The 22,322-nt window shown below is 38.5% G+C and overlaps 2 protein-coding genes and 1 long non-coding RNA gene across 11 annotated transcripts in view; 1 reads left to right on the forward strand and 2 right to left on the reverse strand.

The window, feature by feature from the left end:
• LOC125366783 (aldo-keto reductase family 1 member C4-like) overlaps positions 1–22,322 on the reverse strand; it is a 133,992-nt gene that overhangs the window by 49,394 nt on the left and 62,276 nt on the right. For 5 of the 9 annotated variants that reach the window (XM_048367504.1, XM_048367503.1, XM_048367497.1 and 2 more), the window contains exon 9: positions 14,969–15,219. The exons of the other annotated variants lie outside the window; for them this stretch is intronic. In XM_048367504.1, the coding sequence (XP_048223461.1) occupies positions 15,177–15,219 (43 nt within the window). In that variant the 3' untranslated portion in view covers positions 14,969–15,176. Of the gene's footprint in view, positions 1–14,968; positions 15,220–22,322 lie in introns of those variants that run through there. 9 annotated transcript variants of the gene reach the window in all.
• Positions 1–22,322, forward strand: part of LOC125366788 — a 94,321-nt gene that overhangs the window by 22,593 nt on the left and 49,406 nt on the right. The gene's annotated exons all lie outside the window — the stretch shown is intronic.
• LOC125366784 (aldo-keto reductase family 1 member C13-like) lies at positions 1,067–13,774 on the reverse strand. Its single transcript, XM_048367510.1, has 9 exons — positions 13,642–13,774; positions 11,075–11,242; positions 9,852–9,968; positions 8,940–9,017; positions 8,040–8,162; positions 5,438–5,547; positions 4,777–4,942; positions 2,407–2,489; positions 1,067–1,128 (listed from the first exon to the last, which is right to left on the reverse strand). The coding sequence occupies exons 1-9, from the start codon at positions 13,723–13,725 to the stop codon at positions 1,086–1,088; spliced, it is 972 nt and encodes a 323-aa protein (XP_048223467.1). The 5' UTR covers positions 13,726–13,774; the 3' UTR covers positions 1,067–1,085.

A 22,322-nucleotide genomic window follows, 5' to 3' on the forward strand; every position in this document is an offset into this window, starting at 1 on the left:
TGGCCTAACAAGATGCATTAGAGGACCTGAGTACAATTCCTCTGCTTTGTAGAAATGAATCGGGAGCTGATGCCGCCACCTACAGACCAGTGCCCCACTGTGACAGTAGCTTTGGGCCATGGTGGATGAAAACACAGTGAAATTACCTAGCGTGTTGAGTCTATTTGCCACTGGTTGTTTACGTGACTTCTGCACATAATTCTCCGTTTACCACCAACTGTGTTTCTGTGAACTAGGAAGTGACAAGTAGATTTTTGATGTCTCTTTGGGAGGACTTGGATATCATCTCCAAATCATATGCTACATTTATGCAACTCACTAGATTCCATTTTTGTCAGTGCAGCCTAATTGTCATAAATGCTTCCAAGCACCATAAAGTAAGGCAAATTATGTCTAATTTTTCTTCTTATAGAGCTATGCATGACTCCCAGTCTGTGTGTGTGTGTGTGTGTGTGTGTGTGTGTGTGTACATGCACACATCCACCATCACTAGGACTTTAACTCAGGCCCTCCTGTTGCTACTTCATCTTCTGTTGCAGATGTCTTATGCCTTGAGCCATGTCTCCACTTGAAGCTTTTTGCTGATTAATTGGAGTTGAGACTCTCAAGGGATGGCTTCAAACCTCCCACAGGAATATTTCATGCTCTGGTTTCTGGGAGCTCCCATATGGAGCTGCCCTGAGAACATTGATTATCCTTGCACTGTGTATCACTTTCAACACTTAAGAACCTTGAACTCAACACCATGTGCTGGAGGAACATTGACTGCTAATTTCCTGCTAACTTGCTCTTTTCCTGAAGCCTGAGAATTCCACCTTTCCCACCTGTCTAATGCCCACAGGATGGCCACTGATAACCAAACATGATGATGCATGCCAAACTTTAATTTCAAAACATGATGAAACTGGAAAGCCTTCTCGTGCAGCCTGGGGGAGTCAGCTTTTGCTGGGTGCAACTACTAAGCAGCACGAACACATGGGACAGATATATCCCAAGGGCAGGGCCACAACCCCCGCCCCCGCCCCCACCCCAGGCCCCTCTGCACTTGGGAGCTTCAGGAAGAAGACACCACACAGGCCTCCATTTCAGTATTCATCAGAAAACGGGTAATCAGGGTGATCAGCAAAGCTGCAAGGAGAAAGAATGCATAACATTAGCTCACGAATCCATTTTGACAGAAGTTAATATGTGATACCTATGAAACTATTGTTCAGTTAACATTTGTCATATATTCTGACTAGACCAAGAATTTCCCATTCTAACTTTCATGACTGTACTTTCACAAGGAGTGGCTTAAAATATAAGAGCCAAGTTTTCTCAACTATATTCCTTTGACCAGAACAGAACACATGGAAAACACAAGAACAAGCATTGATACAGACTTCTTCATTTGCTCTATGTGTCAATCAACCAAAGGAAAGAAAAAAAAAATATGGGCCTTTTTATTTCAGTTTCTCAAAGAAAAAAGAAGTCTCTTATTTCAAGCTCAGTCCAAAGAAAATTTCACATAATCACCAACATATAAAGTAATTCAAGGTTTTTTTGTTTAGTGCTACACATATATTTTTATTTTTACCAATTAATTTAATTTATGAATATAAATTAAATAAATGTACTATTTTATTGAATTGTTTACTTACTACTATCATGTATAACATATAGTATTAGAGTCAGATATGGAAAGAAGTCATTTCTAAGACAGATGTTCACATTACCATGAATTGGTAGAGCTCTATATTTGCCAATACAAAATATAAAGGGATAAAGAAACAATAATTATTGAAGTATTTAATAGGCAGTGGGAATTTCTGATTGCTTGGTGCTCTCTATCTCATGGTATTATGTCTATCTTAGTCTTCATCTTTCTCTAAAGTAATAAAAATATTAACAGTATTAAGGTATCTACTAATTTTTGAGCAATGATATTATAGATTTGCTAATCCCTTTTCAAACAGGAGCAAATTTATCCTTACTATGAATTAAGAATGTTCAAAACGAAAATGATATATATATGCATATATATATAAGCATATATGTATGGACATGGACAATGGACATCTATCATGAGTGAAAATGAACAAGAAGTATGTTTGTGTGTGTGTGTGTGTACGTGTGTGTGTACGTGTGTGTGTATCATATGCCATGAAGGAAGACATTTTTTATGACTATGAATTTCCCTCCATCATGGAAACAACATTCACTTGCTTTCATTCTGTCTTCTCACAAACTCCATTATGTACTGCATTGAGATATTCCTAGTTCAGTAACTCAAAACTAAATGTTCCATTGACTACCACAACGGGAGCCACTGGATAAGCTAATGCAGTGCTGGGTTTCTGAAAAGGAAGGAAAAGATTTGATACTAAAATAAGTTGAAGCTGAATATAAAATAATAAAGTTACTTACAACTCTGCACCAAGATATCTTAAATTTCTATTCAGGCCATCTATCATTTTCATGTCCTCTAAAGATAATTGGAATCCAAAAACCTATGACACAAACAGAAAAAAATTTAAAATATTTAGATGCTGCATTAACTATCTTGAATATCCAAGTAAATCAGATTTAATAGCCAGCATTTAAAACATTGGGCAAATTTCTTGAAAGCAAATTATATTGAAAAACAGGATGCTATATACAAATGTGTGGGGCACACTCGCCTGGACGCCTTGCATCATTAAGAGGCGGTTCTAGCTGGCACCGCCTCTTCTCCATCCCTGGGGCCCCCGTGGCTGCTAGCCCACCTCCCGCCTCAGACCACGTGTGCGCCAAGATGGCTGCAGGTGATGAACCAAGAGGCAGTCCTGAGGGCCGTGATGCAGCTGTGGGCTGCCCCTTAGGGAGGTCCCTTGGAGCTCCACCCTGACGGGCAGGTCAGGCATCCATTCACAGCCCCTATGTAGGTGCACGAATCCCTCCTCTTCTACTGCCTTCTGAACCATGTAATAGAACAGCTCATTGCCGCCATTAAATGAGTCTTAGCTCTGACTTTGCTCCTGGACTGTCTGTGGGTCCTCCCACAAAAGGGGGGTTGGGGTGGCAGTTCGTTGGCCCTTTCCTCTTCTTGGCCCGCCTGGGTGGGGCATGTTTTTCCATCTCAACTGCAGGACAGGAGAGCAGGGAGGCTAATAATCCCCGACACAAATGAAGACCTGAAGAGTAGTTGACCCAATAACACTGCTTAACAATAGGATCTTGAGCTAAATAAATGCTCTAGTATGAATGGTTTCTTTTATAACTACTGTGGTAATAATACAACAAATATGACGTACTGGAAAATGAAAGGGTCATTGACTTAGATCAATGGACAAACAGGAAAAAATTCAACCAAACAGTGGAGAAACTCAAAACAAAGTAAGAAAGTTAAAATATTTACATACAGGGAAATGAAAAATAGAACCATAATAACTTTCAAAATAAAAAATCACTAAATTTATTTACCCAAATAACCACAACCCAGGCCACACTAAAGCCACAAGCACAACCATGCTCATTGCAGCATTAGTTAACTATAGCTAAGATACGGAATCAATCCAGATGCCCCTCTGTGTATGAAAACATCAAGGAAATGTAATATAAATACACAATGGAATTCTATGCTTCCATCAGAAATAATGATATTGCCCCATGTGTGAGGAAATGGAAAGACTTTGGAAAAAACAGTAAGTGAAATAAGCCAGACACAAACAAAGGTTGCATGGTGTCTCTCATTTGTAATAGGTAGAATATGTTTATAAATCTACAAGTAAACCCAGTGGATAGTAAAAGACAAATAATTACACTTGGACATGCTTAATTAAACAGAACTCTAAACATTCACACAGTATGAACAAAGGAGGATATTCTTAAAGGATCAGGATGGCTCAACAGATACATGCATGCATATGACCACATAAAATGATGCATACCAAAATGAACTCCAAGAAATGGATACAAGAGATTTTGCAGGTATTTTTTCCTTTCCTTTGGTTTATTCCCTGTTACTACTGTTTTTCATTTCTGTACCCTTTCTCTTGCATATACATTTATCTGATTTGGGGAGGGGACAGGGAATCATACAAATAGTAGGACAAAGGGTGAAGCAATTCAGCACTGCTATTCCCTAGACATTATGTTGGAAATGAACTATACAACTTGGACAGAGGGGGCTCAGGAGAGGGAAAAGCAGGAGAAATGTGGGAGGAGGTAAGACTGTTCAAAAAGAAATATACTCATTACATGACTTATGTAACTGTAACCCCTTTGTACATCATCCTTATAATAAAATTCAAATTTAAAAACTCAGTGCTCTAAGGCTGGGAATGTGGCCTACTGGTAGAATGCTTGCCTAACATGCACAAAGCCCTAGGTTTGATTCCTCAGCACCCCATATAAAGAAAAGGCCAGAAATGGCACTGTGGTTCAAGAGGTAGAGTACTAGCCTTGAGCAAAAAGAACCCAGGGACAGTGCTCAGGCCCTGCGTCCAAGCCCCAAGACTGGCAAAACAAACAACAACAAAAAAACCTCACAGCTCTCAATTAAGAAAGAAAATATCATTTGCATAGAGAAATGCAGTGTACGAATGATTTAATTCTGAAACCAAATTGGCATTGCTCTTCCAAATCCTACTTCAATTCTCAGTCCAGTTCTCTTCTCTATTGTAAATTAGAAGGAAGAGCACTGGAATCTCACAGGCAGAGGAAATGTCACAAACAACAATTTAATCCAGAAATGTGCTCAGAAGATTCATGTGAAGAATAAATAGGAGCCTTGATGCCAGCAAGCACCCTCATTACCTGCACGTTCTCTTTCATCTCCCGTTCTATGAAACTCTGGGCCAGAACCACAACCCCACGTTGCAGCTGGTAGCAAAGAGCAATCAGGGCTGGACTTTGATTGTACTTTTTTGCCAAGGCACCAAGAACTGGATCATTCAAGAGTACTGGGGAGCTCTGGTCCACCCTGGAAGGAGAGACAGAAGTGCTGAACACCAGAGGGTGACTACTCAATTTTATTAGGGGACTTTCAAAATGCACTAGAGGGTCCATTTTAGACCAGGAATATTTCTTTAGCAAAAAAAAAGATATATTTAAATACAATTTTACTCCTGAGCCAGTTCAGAATGTACTTTCAAAAGCTGAGACTAAGGTGGGCACTAGTGGCTCACACCTCTCATCCAAGGTACTCAGGAGGCTGAGATCCAAATATCTTGGTTCAAACCGAGCCCAGGCAGGAAAGTCCATGAAGCCCTGATCTCCAATCAACTACCAGAAAACGGGAAGTGAAACTGTGGCTCAAAGTGGTACAGCACTAGCCTTGAGCAGAAAAGCTCAGGGACAGTGCCCAGGCTCTGGGTTCAAGTCCCAAAACCAATAGACAAGAAAAGAAAAGCCTTTAGAACTGAACATATCTCTTCGACTGTAGTGTTCTAAGCAAACTCTCTGCTAGACTTCTTACCATCGTTTGTATCTTTGAGTTCCCAGGGCACCATAGGCAACCAGAACAATATCCTTCGATTTGCAGAAATCCAGCAGCTTACTCTGGTTGAGGTAGGGATGACATTCTACCTGCAATTGGGCAAGACAGAAAAGAATGCGGTATATGTGAGATCTGGCTGGCAAGCTGCCTACACATGAACAAGACAGAATGGTATCACATTAGATGTAAACCGCATGTTGACATAAAGGAGAAATGTTTAAAAAATTAAAGCTGAGCAATAAAAACACATGGAACATTAAATTTGAGTTAAAATGACAAGGATTTTTTTAAAGTAATTTTCTTGAGTGAATCAATTCTGTGGACTAAATCATCAATGCTGAACACAATTATGTCTTTTTAGCCAGGTAATTTTTTTACCATTACAAAGACATTAGAAATTCTAGTCAGTCAACTACCCAAAAGGCAATTCCTCTAAAACACTTGAAAGAAATTTAGATTTAGTGAGTGATTCACAATAACAAGTACAGAGGAAACAAACAAAACAAAACAGAAGACCAGATTAGTAGAATTCTTCTGGTGACATTTAGTCAAAGTTGTTCCTTGGAAACTGCAATAAGTAAAATCATTTCTACCAATATAGTAAATAAATATTCATGAGGTGATAAGAATAGACCTACAGAAACAACAAGGAGAGGCAATTTTTCCCCTGATGAGGAAAATAATCCATTCCTTTATCATAGCATTGTTTTGAAGAGAAACTTTAACCAGAATCTTGTCTAATAGGGATAAAGGTAGTTTATCCACTTAAGGAGTAAAATTGTTTGCATTCTAAGATAAGTAAGCAGAATAAGTAAAAGCATAATACTCACAAGCCAGGCACCAGTGACGCATACCTGTAATCATAGCTACCCAGGAAGCTAAAATCTGAGGAACAAGATTCAGCCAGCTTGGGCAAGAAAAGTCCAAAAGACTAATCGCCAATAAACCTCCAGAAATCTGGAAGTGATGCTGAAGTTCAAATGGAAGAACTCATGGAAAGCCCAGGCTCAGAGCTCAAGTCCCATGATTGACCAAAAAAAAAAAAAAAAAAAAAAGGTCCTCACAAATCCCCAGATTCTAATTTTCCTAACAATTACTGAAAAAAACTAAGGAATTATGTATAAATTTGCCTTTAGGTGGGACCTTGGAGACTGACAAGTACCAAAGGCTATTAAAATATTCATAGCACCATTGCAATATGGGAAATCATGCATGTACAAAGAGCTGTGGCCTGGAATACTCAACCAAGTGTTGAAAACAAACATCTCTACTATTCCAAGAATGGCATGCTTCCTAATATGGTTCTATTTCAAAAATATACATACTACCAACTTTGATACCATGCCATTTCTGGATATGATATGAAATGGATATAAAACCTAATTAATATCATAAGATAAGAGGATTTGGTGACTATTTCAGATTAAAAGTGTGAGAAATGTGGCAGGAAACAAATCCTGGGGGAAAAATGGAACTTGGAACAAAAAGAACTATAGGAAATTTAAAACCATAGATTTAGATGTTGTGAGGAAATTACCGTAAATTCCTTGGGGTGTAGTAATAGAAATTTATGTGAGAGAACTCTTCATTGCTAGGAGATATGCTCACATGGAAGATCTGTGTGGACAATTTGTTCAGTAAGAGATTCAGCACAGTAGTACAGATTTGTGTGCAGACTCACCAACATAAATGTGGTACCATTGTAATTACTTTAATACAGGACCAAAACATGCATATCTTGTATCAAGGTACAAGTTATTCTAAATGTTAGACATATTTAATGGTAAGTATAAGGGAAATCTAATTTTATAACTACATGAAGACTTTAATATTTATCAGAAAGCCAAAGTGTGTCAATATATATAATGACTTAAGAGATATTATCACTTTTATTTTTAAATCAAAGATCATCACTCATGAGTAGAAAGAATCAAAAGTAAAATTGCCCACAGACCCAGAAAGATAGGACATATTCTTTAAAAAAAATCTGAATGGAGGGTCAGAAGGCAAACAGAAGCTAAATAGATTTCAGACAGAATCAGATCAGTGTTCTGTAATAACTTCCTCAGAGTGCATTTCTTCTACCTTTGGTGTCACTAGAAACAGATAAATCAGCCTAACCTGGGTGACTTTCAGAGTCCGTGTTTCTTTCAGTGTAGGTGTACCAATAGCCAGATAAGCCAATGTGAAGGGCAGAAGCATGGAAACTTCACCTAAGCCCTTCCACTGACCTACCCTATTTCACACTATCGCTACTGTCAGCCCACTTCTCAAAGGCAACCTAAGCGACTCCTACAGTCCAATATTTTTCCATTCTTCCTACCTCAAGTATGCTTACCAAATGCTGCCTCTCAGGTTCTGAACCAACTAGACACTAACATCTGCTCACACTTAAACTAAGACTTTTAGTATTCAGACACGACTGAGAGACTTCCATATTTTCTGAGATGGAGATTGGTGTTCCCATCTTTGCTTCCAATTAAATGAGATAATCTGAGAAGACAAAATTTTTTTAAAGCTCATATCCATGAAGAAATATGAAAATGAAATAGAAAATGAGGAGGAGGCTAAGGCAGCTCACCTGATTGCAGACCGGCTTGTACTTGAGTCCCGGCTTGTTCAGGATCCGCTCTAGCTGTCTGTGGTTGAAGTTGGACACCCCAATGGACTTGGCCAGCCCTGCCTCTTTACACTTCTCCATGGCCTAGAGAGCAAGCGGAAGTGAGGAGCCATTTCTATCGTTCATACATTTGTATGAGTACAAGATGCAACTGTTCAAAGAACACAGGCAGGAGCTTGGAATATTGCTCAGTGGCAGAGTGGTTGAGGTGACCTGGACTATGTGTTTGATCCCACAATATTGGAAAACAAACAAAAACTCCACAGGCTAGACTGGCCAGAAATGACAATTAAGCTCACTGGAATTGATTGTCAAGAGGAGAAACAGGCTGGGAATATGGCCTATGGGCAAGAGTGCTTGCCTTGTATACATGAAGCCCTGGGTTCATTCCTCAGCGCCACATATATAGAAAATGGAGAGAAATGGCGCTGTGGCTCAAGTGGCAGAGTGCTAGCCCTGAGCAAAAAGAAGCCAGGGACAGTGCTCAGGTCCTGAGTCCAAGGTCCAGGACTAGCAAAAAAATAAAATAAAATAAAAATAAGAGGAGAAACGGATAAAGATAATGACAACAGACATAGCAGCAGCTAGAAAAAGGACCCCAGAGTCCTTACTAGAGAATCAGAGTCGCTACCACATGAGAAAACGAAGACATCTATTCCTACTGCCTTCTGTTCTTCTTCTATTTCTCTCTATTATTCTCCATCAATACATTCATTCATCTCCACTGCTCCAGCAGAACATCCTCATAACCATAATGAATTGCAATAGCCCATGTGGCGACCTGCGTCTCTGCCATGGAAATACAACCCAGCTCTCCTCTTCCAACTTCCTCTGTTGCCTTTCTTTCAAATACTTACTCACCTCCCATGTGGCGCAGAAATCCACTGTGTCCAATGCTGACTTCCCATGTTCATCGGTTGGGAAAAGGTCATCCCCATACTAGAAAAGAAGCCATTAGTCTCATTAGCCCCACATTTGTTGCCCATGGCAATACTTCTGGGTGTGTCTAGGGAATGGGTCACTGAACATTCAAGAAAGCCAGTAGCGTCTCACTCAGGCCTCACGTTTGACTTTCCCAAGTGACTTGTGTACTGAGTACTTAGGACTATTTTTGGGTGCACGGGTTGCTCTATTCTCTAATACTGATTATGTGCACAGTATTATTAAATAATCTTTCCACCAGACCTAATGAAATCCTCTAGTATGCATAGGTTACTCTGCTTATTGCTTCAGTTTCTTCTTGTGGAATGTGCAACTTTCACTGGAAAAAACCATCAACAACAATGAATCTCCATCTTGAACCTGCCTTTTCACTATCAAGATTCTTTAGCTACCTGAACACTTGTTATTCCAAGGACAGATATATGAACCAAAAATGTCTAAAGTAGGCTGCATGCAAGTCTGCCCTGGGTCATGGCAGCCACTGATTGTTAAAGACCATGGAACTTGAACTATTTCAAGGCCACCTTTGCCACCAACAGATTAAGCTGAGAAACAAATCCAGAAACCTCTAGTGGTGATAGGGGGAAAAGGTTGTGTGAGCCCAGTCATTTGTGTTATCTGAAATCTCTAAATCTAGGCAACACTTGAACTTTCCCATAATCCAATCACTATTTTGTCTCATCTACTTTGCAGAGTTGGTAAAAAACATTCAAAGAAACTTTTAAGTTTCTGATGGAAGCTTAACTCAACCATTTGTGGAAATTACAGTCATACTCACAAAATTTATAATACTATTTGATCATGAAGCAACTGATCATATAAATAGCCTACCTTCATAGCCACTGGATAATGCATGAGATAGAGGTCAACATAGCCCACTTTAAGGCTTGCCAGTGATCTTTCCAAGCAAGCTCGGACCCGATCTGGACGAAAGAAAGTACACCAAAGCTGCAGAAGTTGAAGAACAGAAATTGTGCAGATTAATAAGTGATCCAAAGATGCACATTTATGTCACATAAGATTGGCACAGTTTTTACTGGAGAAAAAAAAAAGATGTTGGAAAAGACACCCTTGAGATTTGGATTTCCTTTGATTTGACCTGTCAAAGTGAACTCCATCATATTGGGTTATTTCTCATTGATATGGAAAAATGGGAAATCACTTTTACACGGGATAATTTTTTTGAAGTAACAATCACTTCCAATCCCTAAATTACTTTTCATGCATATTGTACTTTTATTATTGCTCTACTTCTCTCACTCATTGCTAAATGAACAATTAACATCTTTGTATTTACATAGCAACAGGGACATATATGTGAGCATTTCAGTGTGTTACACAAATGAATACATTTTAATTATAAATCATTTACTATCCAAATAATATCAATTCTATGACTTTTGTGAACATTAAAATTTCATCGTATAGACGTCAAGAAAATGTATAAAATAAATAAGGAGAGAAATAACAAATCATAATAAATAAATAAGGAGAGAAAGACAGTCATAATTAGAGCATAATCTTTCCCATTTCAGAGCCCATTGTAAATAATGGTTCTTTGAGTTGAGGTACATACACTTAAAGAAACTTTAATGTTATCAATTTTATATACAGTGAGAAGTCATTACCTTTGTAAATTGCTTTGTGTGTGTGTGGTTGTGTGTATGTCGCTCTGTGTGTGTGTCTGTGTGTGTCTGGAGCTTGAATGTAGGGCCTTAGCACTGTCCCTAAGCTTCTTTACTCAAGCCTAGTGATCTACCATTTGAACCACAGCTCTACTTCTGGCTCTTTGGTAGTTAATTGGAGAGAAGTGTCTCTCAGTCTTTCCTGCCTGGGCTAGGGTTGAACCATCATCCTCAGACCTACGCCCTCTGAGTAGCTAGGATTACAGGTGTGAGCCATTGACTCTTTCTCTGTTTTACATAGGGGAAAATAGATGAGAGTAAAAGGTGCACTGATAAGCACATTTCATGAACTGCTGTTTCATTTTCATCAATTTCTCTTCTTTACATCACAACATTCATTTGCACACTTTCACACTGTAGACACCGTACCTTTGAGGTGATGAATATATCTTCTCTCTTCACAATGCCCTCTTCAATCTTGCTTCGGATGGCCTGCCCTACCTCCTCTTCCACTTGGTATGCATAAGCAGTGTCAATATGGCGGAAGCCGGCATCTATAGCTAACTTGGTAGCCTCCACGGCCTTACTCTTGGGAACCTAGGGGGGCAACCAGAAGTAGTATTTGGAGAAACAGATTATCGCTAGAGCTCAGAGTGAGCCAAGAGGACAGTTGACAGGACTGAAGACATTTGTACTACAAATCATTGTTAGACTCCGTATTGGACAAAAGCCTCATTCCCGAGATTGGCCAAGAGACATAGGAAAAAGTGCTCTACATCACTGGCCATAAAGGAAATGCAAATCAAAACAACATTGAGATTCCATCTCACCCCAGTAAGAATGTCATATACCAAGAAAACTGACAATAACAGTTGTTGGAGGGGATGTGGCCAAAAGGGAACCCTACTTCATTGTTGGTGGGAATGTAAACTGGTTCAGCCACTCTGGCAAGCAGTATGGAGAGTCCTCAGAAGGCTAAATGTAGAACTCCCCTATGACCCAGCAACCCCACTTTTGGGTATTTATCAAAAAAAAACACAAAAAAATCACAGTAAAGCCACCAGCACAACAATGTTCATTGCAGCGCAATTTGTTATAGCGAGAATCTGGAACCAACCCAGATGCCCCTCCGTAGACGAATGGATCTGGAAAATGTGGTATATATACACAATGGAATTTTATGCCTCTATCAGAAAGAATGACATTGCCCCATTTGTAAGGAAATTGAAGGACTTGGAAAAAATTATACTAAGTGAAGTGAGCCAGACCCAAAGAAACATGGACTCTATGGTCTCCATCATTGGGAATAATTAGCACAGGTTTAGGCAAGTCACAGCAGAGGATCACAAGAGCCCAATAGCTATACGCTTATGATCACATAAGATGATGCTAAGTGAAATGAACTCCATTTTATGGAAATGATTGTTATATCCCAGTTGTAACTACTTTCAACATCCCATGTGTATCTGTAGTTTCCACTATTGATGATGTTCATATATCACCTTCTTGTGATTGTATCTACACTATCTCTGTAATCTTATCTGAGTGAATGGGAAACAGTGTGTACTGGTATTAGAATTAGGAAATTCAAAGGGAATACCAAAATTGAGAGACAAAGGGTAAAATAATAGAAACAACAACAAAAGCAATACTTGCAAAACTGTTTGGTGAAAGTGAACTGAACACCGCAGGGGGGGAAAGGGAGAGGGAGGAGAGGGGTATGAAGGACAAGGTAACAAACAGTACAAGAAAAGTATCCAATGCCTAACGTATGAAACTGTAACCTCTCTGTACATCAGTTTTATAATAAAAAACTTAAAAAAAAAAAGCCTCATTCCCTGATCATTGAAATCCCACTTTCTGTAATACTAAATGAAACCCAAAATGTTATTCAGAGATTATATACCCAATTATTTACATTCAAAAGAGCTGATACTTTTGAAAATGGAGTAAGAAAATCAAACCCACATTTTCTGGGTCTTTCTGATAAACAAGAATTTTGCATTTAGGGCTGGGAATATGGCCTAGTGGCAAGAGAGCCTGCCTCATATACATGAAGCCCTGGGTTCAATTCCCCAGTACCACATATATGGAAAACGGCCAGAAGTGGCGCTGTGGCTCAAGTGGCAGAGTGCTAGCCTTGAGCAAAAAGAAACCAGGGACAGTGCTCAGGCCCTGAGTCCAAGCCCCAGGACTGGCAAAAAAAAAAAAAGAATTTTGCATTCTAGGTCCTTTGCAAACCCATGCAATCTTGATTAATCATTGGTATTATAGAAGACCCCAGACCAACTCACATTTGTAGGTTGTCTGGAATGACCTTCAGGATCAGCATATTGAAATCAGCATACTACAATTCATAAATTGAGGTCACTAAGTAAACATCACAGAAGAATCTTCGTAATAAAAATGTAGAAGAAATATGATGCAAATGTCTGTGACTCTTCTCTAATGAAACAGGCTGAATTCCCTAGGAATTGACTCTTCATAAAAATGGCAAGTGTGTCTATAATGAAAGCTGTTAGAGGATTTTCCACGAGTTACATATTACATGGAGTACTCTGACCAGACCTATCAAATCCAGTCCCTCAAAAGAAGGCAGAATACAAAAATGCACTCCTCTTTTTTTTATATATAAGCCATTTAGCAACGTCCACCATCCTTGTCTTTAAATGACTGCTAAGGGATCAAAGTTCCTAGATGCCAACCAGAACTCCATAGATCACTGGAACTTGGGCAGAGAACAATGTGTTATGAAAACAGCTTTGTTTTGTGCATCCTTTCTTTCTTTGTGATGCATTAAATGCTGATGGAAAAAATGTATTCTCAAAAAATATCCACGTATAAGTAGGTTGAGCTTAGCACTAACCTGGAAGACCCAAGAACCAAGTGAATTGCTATCACTCATACAAGAAGGCATTAAGTCTTCACAGCCCAGTTCAACTTCTAATTATTCTAAGTTTCTATTCTTTTCAACATTCCACCCTATGAGAACTTACTTCTTCAGGTGTGTAGGTCCCAAATCCCAATGAGGGGATGAAATGACCATCGTTTAGTTTCACACAGTGATCTTTACAATTCATAGTCAATCAGTTGTATGACTAAGCAGATCCCGTTTCTTCTTCTGCCTGCACAGGAACGCTGAGAAACTTATGATCATATACCTGACTAATGTTTAACCAGTGTCAATTGTGTAACTGTGTAATGGTTAACCAGTGTTACTAACGTCTAATGATTAGCTAATATAAGGAAGGAGTACTGTTTCACTTGTAAGAAGAGAATTTGAAACACTTTATTTTTATGAAAGTTAACTTTGGTTGTTTTATGGGCATATATTGAATTGTACATAGTAAAGGGTTTCACCATGTCATTTTCATTCATGTATAAACCTCAATAAAATTAACTCCATATATTACTACCTCCATCTAGACCTACCTATGACAGATGGAGTTCTTCCCTTCTTCAATGACATGGGGACACTCTTCTTTAGCCTTGAACCAGTGCAGTTCTAATGGGACACTTCTCTGGAACTTTCCCTTATCTCCAAGTTCGCTACTGGGCAGAGCCACCAACCTGGATTTCTCAAGTATCTGGATTGCATCCTTTGCCTTTCTAAGAAGGAACTTTTGGATTTCTTCTAATCTGTGTTCAGTCCAGGAAGAACTAAAATGCATGCCTGTCCATGGATTCCTTTAATTTCTACTTTTGTTCCTTAGAAGAGATGACTAATGGGAAACCTGATTGCCCAGCGTCAACTGTCCAAACCCAAAAGCAGTCACATCCTATGGAAGATGTAGTGGTAGCAGGTGACATTGATCAACATGCATTGTGCTTAGCAATGTATTTCTGTAGTTCAGGACCTCAATGAACATTATCCATAAAAGAGGAAAGAAATGAGATTAATTAAATATTGGTATGGGTGGCTATAATTATATGTAACAGAATATTTTGGGGATTAAAATTGGAATTGGTAAATTATTTATTATTAAGCTATTATAAAGAACTAAGTGTGATATAGTAGTTGAAAATAACCAGTAGATTAGTCGATGTTGTAATATCATCACACTATATGTATTATAGATAAGCATGTATGAAAACTTAAATTTTACCCTTTTTGATAGATAAGACTACATGATTATTAAATCTTCTCGGAGATTTGCAATCTTTGCAGAATATTGGTGATCCATTTGGACTCTGAGAGAAAATGACGAGCATGGTCTCCTGAACCCCATCTACTGACTTGGAGCCAAATCACTTTTGGTTACTTCTACAAAGTGAAGAGGAAACAAAACATGCAAGTGACAAAGACAGTGTTAGGAAGGCTCCTTAGGGAAGCAACTTTGTGTTTATTTCAAAAAGTGATGACAATGGGCAGCCTTCTCGTGCAGCCTGGGGGAGTCAGCTTTAGCTGTGTGCAACCACTAAGCAGCACGAATGGCATGGGACAGATATATCCCAAGGGCAGGGCCACAAGGCCCCCAGGCCCCTCTGCACATGGGAACTTCAGGGAGAAGACATCACACAGGCCTCCATTTCAGTATTCATCAGAAAACGGGTAATCAGGGTGATCAGCAAGGCTACAAGGAGAAAGAATGCATAACATAAGCTCACGAATCCATTTCAATAGAAGTTAATATGTGATACCTATGAAACTACTGTTCAGTTAACATTCCTCATATATTCTGACTAGACCAAGAATTTCCCATTCCAATTTTCTTGACTGTACTTTCACAAGGAGTACCTTGGAATATAAGAGCCAAATTTTCTCAACTATTTTCCTCCAGAACAGAACACATGGAAAACATGAGAAGAAGCATCGATACATACCTCTTCATTTGCCCTATGTGTCCATCGACCAAAGGAAATTAAGACAACTATAGCCCTTTTTATTTCAGTTTCTCAAAGAAAAAAGAAGTCTCTTATTTCAAGCTTAGTCCAAAGAAAATTTCGCATAATTACCAACACACAATGTAATTTAAGGATATTTTTTGGTTAGTGCTACAAATATATTTTTACCAATTAATTTAATTTTTGAATATAAATTAAATAAATGTACTATTTTATTGAATTGTTTACTTACTCCTATCATGTATAACATATAGTATTAGAGTCAGATATGGAAAGAAGTCATTTCTAAGACAGATGCTCATATTACCATGAATTGGTAGAGCTCTATATTTGCCAATACAAAATAAAAAGGGATAAAGAAACAATAATTATTGAAGTATTTAATAGGCAGTGGGAATTTCTGATTGCTTGGTGCTCTCTATCTCATGGTATTATGTCTATCTTAGTCTTCATCTTTCTTTAAAGTAATAAAAATATTAACAGTGTTAAGTTATCCACTCATTTTTTGAGCAATGATATTGTAGATTTGCTAATCCCCTTTCAAACAGGAGCAAATTTATCCTTACTATGAATTAAGAATGTTCAAAACGAAAGGGATATATATATATATATATATATACATAAGCATATATATGTATATGGACATGGACAATGGACATCTATCATGAGTGAATATGAACAGGGAGTATGTTTGTGTATTTGTGTGTGTGTGTGTGTATGTATGTGTATGTGTACGTGTGTGTGTGTGTATCATAAGCCCTGAAGGAAGACATTTTTGATGACTATAAATTTCACTCCATGACGGAAACAGCATTCACTTGCTTTCATTCTGTCTTCTCACAAATTCCATTATGTACTGCATTGAGATATCCCTAGTTCAGTAACTCAAAACCAAATGTTCCATTGACTACCACAACGAGAGCCATTGGATAAGCTAATGCAGTGCTGGGTTTCTGAAAAGGAAGGAAAAGATTTGATACTAAAATAAATTGAAGCTTAATATAAAATAATAAAGGTACTTACAACTCTGCACCAAGATATCTTAATTTTCTATTCAGGCCATCTATCATTTTCATGTCCTCTAAAGATAACTGGAAATCAAAAACCTATGACACAGAAAGAAAAATATTAAAATATTTAGATGCTGCATTAACTGTCTTGACTATCCAAGTAAATTAGATTGAATAGCCAGCATTTAAAACACTGGGCAAATTTCTTGAAAGCAAAGTATATTGAAAAACAAGATGCTATGTACAAATGAAGACCTGAAGAGTGGCTGACCCCAAAACACTGCTTAACAATAGGATCTTGAGCTAAATAAATGCTCTAGTGAGGATGGTTTCTTTTATAACTACTGTAGAAATACCATAACAAATATGATCTCTTGGAAAATGAAAGGGTCGTTGACTTAGATCAATGGACAAACAAGAAAAAATTCAACCAACCAGTGGAGGAAACTCAAAACAAAGTAAGAAAGTTAAAATGTTTATACACAGAAAATGAAAAATAGAACCATAATATCTTTCAGAATGAAAAAATCACTAATCTTATTTACCCAAATGACCAACCCAGGCCACACTAAAGCTACAAGCACAACCATGCTCATTGCAACATTATTTAGCTCTAGCTAAGATACAGAATCAATCCAGATGGCCCTTCGTGGAAGAAAATATCAAGAAAATGTGATATAAAAACACAATGGAATTCTATGCTTCCATCAGAAATAATGATATCATTTTCATAGAGAAATGCAGTGTATGGATTATTTCATTCTGAAACCAAATTGGCATTGCTGTTCCAAATCCTACTTCAATTCTTAGTCCAGTTCTCTTCTCTATTGTAAATTAGAAGGAAGAGCACTGGAATCTCACAGGCAGAGGAAATGTCACAAACAACAATTTAATCCAGAAATGTGCTCAGAGGATTCATGTGAAGAATAAATAGGAGCCTTGATGCCAGCAAGCACCCTCATTACCTGCACGTTCTCTTTTATCTCCCGTTCTATTAAACTCTGGGCCAGAACCACAACCCCACGTTGCAGGTGGTAGCGAAGCGCAATCAGGGCTGGACTTTGATTGTACTTTTTTGCCAAGGCACCAAGAACTGGATCATTCAAGAGTACTGGGGAGCTCTGGTCCACCCTGGAAGGAGAGACAGAAGTGCTGAACACCAGAGGGTGACTACTCAATTTTATTAGGGGACTTTCAAAATGCACTAGAGGGTCCATTTTAGACCAGGAATATTTCTTTAGCAAAAAAAAAAGGTATATTTAAATACAATTTTACTCCTGAGCCAGTTCAGAATGTACTTTAAAAAGCTGAGACTAAGGTGGGCACTAGTGGCTCACACCTCTCATCCGAGGTACTCAGGAGGCTGAGATCCAAACATCTTGGTTCAAAGCGAGCCCAGGCAGGAAAGTCCATGAAGCCCTGATCTCCAATCAACTACCAGAAAACGGGAAGTGAAACTGTGGCTCAAAGTGGTACAGCACTAGCCTTGAGCAGAAAAGCTCAGGGACAGTGCCCAGGCTCTGGGTTCAAGTCCCAAAACCAATAGACAAGAAAAGAAAAGCCTATAGAATTGAACATATCTCTTCAACTGTAGTGTTCTAAGCAAACTCTCTGCTAGACTTCTTACCATCGTTTGTATCTTTGAGTTCCCAGGGCACCATAGGCAACCAGAACAATATCCTTCGATTTGCAGAAATCCAGCAGCTTACTCTGGTTGAGGTAGGGATGACATTCTACCTGCAATTGGGCAAGACAGAAAAGAATGCGGTATATGTGAGATCTGGCTAGCAAGCTGCCTACACATGAACAAGACAGAATGGTATCACATTAGATGTAAACCACATGTTGACATAAAGGAGAAATGTTTAAAAAATTAAAGCTGAGCAATAAAAACACATGGAACATTAAATTTGAGTTAAAATGACAAGGATGTTTTTTTAAAGTAATTTTCTTGAGTGAATAAATTCTGTGGACTAAATCATCAATGCTGAACACAATTATCTCTTTTTAGCCAGGTAATTTTTTACCATTAGAAAGACATAAGAAATTCTAGTCAGTAGACTACCCAAAACATGGTCCCTCTGAAACACTTGCAAGAAATTTAGATTTAGTGAGTGATTCACAATAACAAGTCCGGAGGAATCAAACAAAATAAAACAGAAGAACAGATTAGTAGAATACTTCTGGTGACATTTAGTCAAAGTTGTTCCTTGGAACTGTAATCAGTAAAATCCATTCCACCAATATATATTCATGAGTTTTTAAGAGTAGACCTACAGAAACAAAAAGGAGAGACAATTTTTCCCCTGCTGAGGAAAATAATCCATTCCTTTATCATAGCATTGTTTTGAAGAGAAACTTTAACCAGAATCTTGTCTAATAGGGATAAAGGTAGTTTGTCCTCATAAGGAATAAAATTGTTTGCATTCTAAGATAAGTAGAATACTTAAAAGCAAAATACTCACAAGCCAGGCACCAGTGACTCATACCTATAATCATAGCGACCCTGGAAGCTGAAATCTGAGGAACAAGATACAAAGCCAGCTTGGGCAAGAAAAGTCCAAAAGACTAATCGCCAATTAACCACCAGAAATCTGGAAGTGGTGCTGTAGCTGGAGAGGCAGAACACTAGCCTTGAGCTGAAGAGCTCTAGCCTTGAGCTGAAGAGCTCATGGAAAGCCCAGGCTCAGAGCTCAAGTCCCATGATTAACAAAAATAAAAAAAAATAAAAAAAAATAAGGTCCTCACAAATCCCCAGATTCTAATTTTTCTAACAATCACTGATGGAAACTAAATAATTATGTTTAAATTTGCCTTTAGGTGGAACCTTGGAGACTGACAAATGAAAAAGGCTATTAAAATATTCATAGCACCATTGTAAAATGGGAAATCATGCATTTACAAGGAGCTGTGGCCCGGAATACTCAACCAAGTGTTGAAAACAAACATCTCTACTATTCCAAGAATGGCATGCTTCCTAGTATGGTTCTATTTGAGAAATATAGCACGCTATCAACTTACATACCACCTTGACAGAAATTGATTTAAAACCTAATTAATATCATAAGAGGATTTGGTGACTATTTAATATCAAGTGTGAGAAATGTGACAGGAAACAACATGTGGGAAAAATGGAACTAGGAAAAAAAAGAACTATAGGAAAATTAAATACATAGATTTAGATGTTGTGAGGAAATTAGCGTTAATTTCTTGGGGTATAGTAATAGAAATTTATGTGAGAGTACTCTTCATTGCTAGGAGATATGCTCACATGGAAGATCCATGTGGACAATTTGTTCAGAAAGAGATCCAGCACAGTAGTACAGATTTGTGTGCAGACTCACCAACATAAATGTGGTACCATTGTAATTACTTTAATACACGATGAAAAACATGCATATCTTGTATCAAGGTACAAGTTATTCTAAATGTTAGACATATTTAATGGTAAGTATAAGGGAAATCTAATTTTATAACTACATGAAGACTTTAATATTTATCAGAAAGCCAAAGTGTGTCAATATATATAATGACTTAAGAGATACTATCACTTTTATTTTTAAATCAAAGATCATCACTCATGAGTAGAAAGAATCTAAAGTAAAATTGCCCACAGACCCAGAAAGATAAGACATATTCTTTAAAAAAAAAAAGTCTGAATAGGGCCAGAAGGCAAACAGAAGCTAAATAGATTTCTAACAGTGTCAGCTCTGTGTTCTGTAATAAGTTCCTCAGAGTGCATTTCTTCTACCTTTGGTGTCACTAGAAACAGATAAATCAGCCTAACCTGGGTGACTTTCAGAGTCCATGTTCCTTTCAGTGTAGGTGTACCAATAGCCAGATAAGCCAATGTGAAGGACAGAAGCAGGGAAACTTCACCTAAGCCCTTCCACTGACCTACCATATTTCACTCTATTGCTGCTGTCAGCCCACTTCTCAAAGGCAACCTTAGAGTTATTCCTTTTATAGCGACTCCTACAGTCCAATATTTTTCCATTCTTCCTAACTCAAGTATGCTTACCAAATGCTGCCTCTCAGGTTCTGAACCAACTAGACACTAACATGTGCTCACACTTAAACTAAGACTTTTAGTAGTCAGACATGACTGAGAGACTTCCATATTTTCTGAGATGGAGATTGGTGTTCCCATCTTTGCTTCCAATTAATTGAGATAATCTGAGAAGACAAAAATTTTTTTAAAGCGCATATCCATGAAGAAATATGAAAATGAAATAGAAAATGAGGAGGAGGCTAAGGCAGCTCACCTGATTGCAGACCGGCTTGTACTTGAGTCCCGGCTTGTTCAGGATCCGCTCTAGCTGTCTGTGGTTGAAGTTGGACACCCCAATGGACTTGGCCAGCCCTGCCTCCTTACACTTCTCCATGGCCTAGAGAGCAAGCGGAAGTGAGGAGCCATTTCTATCGTTCATACATCTGTATGAGCACAAGATGCAACTGTTCAAAGAACACAGGCAGGAGCTTGGAAAATTGCTCAGTGGCAGAGTGGTTGAGGTGACCTGGACTATGTGTTTGATCCCACAATATTGGAAAACAAACAGAAACTCCACAGGCTGGACTGGCCGGAAATGACAATTAAGCTCACTGGAATTGATTGTCAAGAGGAGAAATGGATAAAGATAATGACAACAGACATAGCAGCAGCTAGAAAAAGGACCCCAGAGTCCTTACTAGAGAATCAGAGTTGCTACCACATGAGAAAACGAAGACATCTATTCCTATTGCCTTCTGTTCTTCTATTTCTCTCTATTATTTTCCATCAATACATTCATTCATCTCCACTGCTCCAGCAGAACATCCTCATAACCATAATGAATTGCAATAGCCCATGTGGCAACCTGCGTCTCTGCCATGGAAATACAACCCAGCTCTCCTCTTCCAACTTCCTCTGTTGCCTTTCTTTCAAATACTCACTCACCTCCCATGTAGCGCAGAAATCCACTGTGTCCACTGCCCACTTCCCATCTTCATCGGTTGGGAAAAGGTCATCCCCATACTAGAAATGAAGCCATTAGTCTCATTAGCCCCACATTTGTTGCCCATGGCAATACTTCTGGGTGTGTCTAGGGAATGGGTCACTGAACATTCAAGAAAGCCAGTAGCGTCTCACTCAGTCCTCACTTTTGACTTTCCCAAGTGACTTGTGTACTGAGTACTTGGGACTATTTTGGGGTGCACGAGTTGCTCTATTCTCTCATTATGTGCACAGTATTATTAAATAATCTTTCCACCAGACCTAATGAAATGCTCTCGTTTGCATAGGTTACTCTGCTTATTGCTTCAGTTTCTTCTTGTGGAATGTTCACTGGAAAAGACCATCAACAACACTGAATCTCCATCTTGAACCTGCCTTTTCACTATCAAGATTCTTTAGGTACCTGAACACCTGTTGTTCCAAGGACAGATATATGAACCAAAAATGTCTAAAGTAGGCTGCATGCAAGTCTGCCCTGGGTCATGGCAGCCACTGATTGTTAAAGACCATGGAACTTGAACTGTTTCCAGGCCACCTTTGCCACCAACAGATTAAGGTGAGAAACAAATCAAGAAACCTCTAGTGGTGATAGGGGGAAAAGGTTGTGTGAGCCCAGTCATTTCTGTTATCTGAAATCTGTAAATCTAGGCAACACTTGAACTTTCTCATAACCCAAGCACTATTTTATCAGATCTACTTTGCAGATCTGATCTACTTTGGTAAAATCATTCAAAGAAACTTTTAAGTTTCTGATGGAAGCTTAACTCAACCATTTGTGGAAATTATGGTCATACTCACAAAGTTTATAATACCATTTGATCATGAAGCA

Source organism: Perognathus longimembris, chromosome 18 (genome assembly GCF_023159225.1).
Source record: "Perognathus longimembris pacificus isolate PPM17 chromosome 18, ASM2315922v1, whole genome shotgun sequence".
Lineage (NCBI taxonomy): Eukaryota > Metazoa > Chordata > Mammalia > Rodentia > Heteromyidae > Perognathus > Perognathus longimembris.

What these genes read in the sequence shown, in the direction of transcription:
- LOC125366784 (XM_048367510.1), bottom strand. Translation starts at nt 13,725, where the DNA reads ATGAATTGTAAAGATCACTGTGTGAAACTAAACGATGGTCATTTCATC. An exon ending in ACTCAAAGATACAAACGATG is followed by an intron (nt 4,943 to 5,437) that starts GTAAGAAGTCTA and finishes CTCTCCTTCCAG; the next exon opens with GGTGGACCAGAGCTCCCCAG. An exon ending in AGATGAAAGAGAACGTGCAG is followed by an intron (nt 2,490 to 4,776) that starts GTAATGAGGGTG and finishes TTTGTGTCATAG; the next exon opens with GTTTTTGGATTCCAATTATC.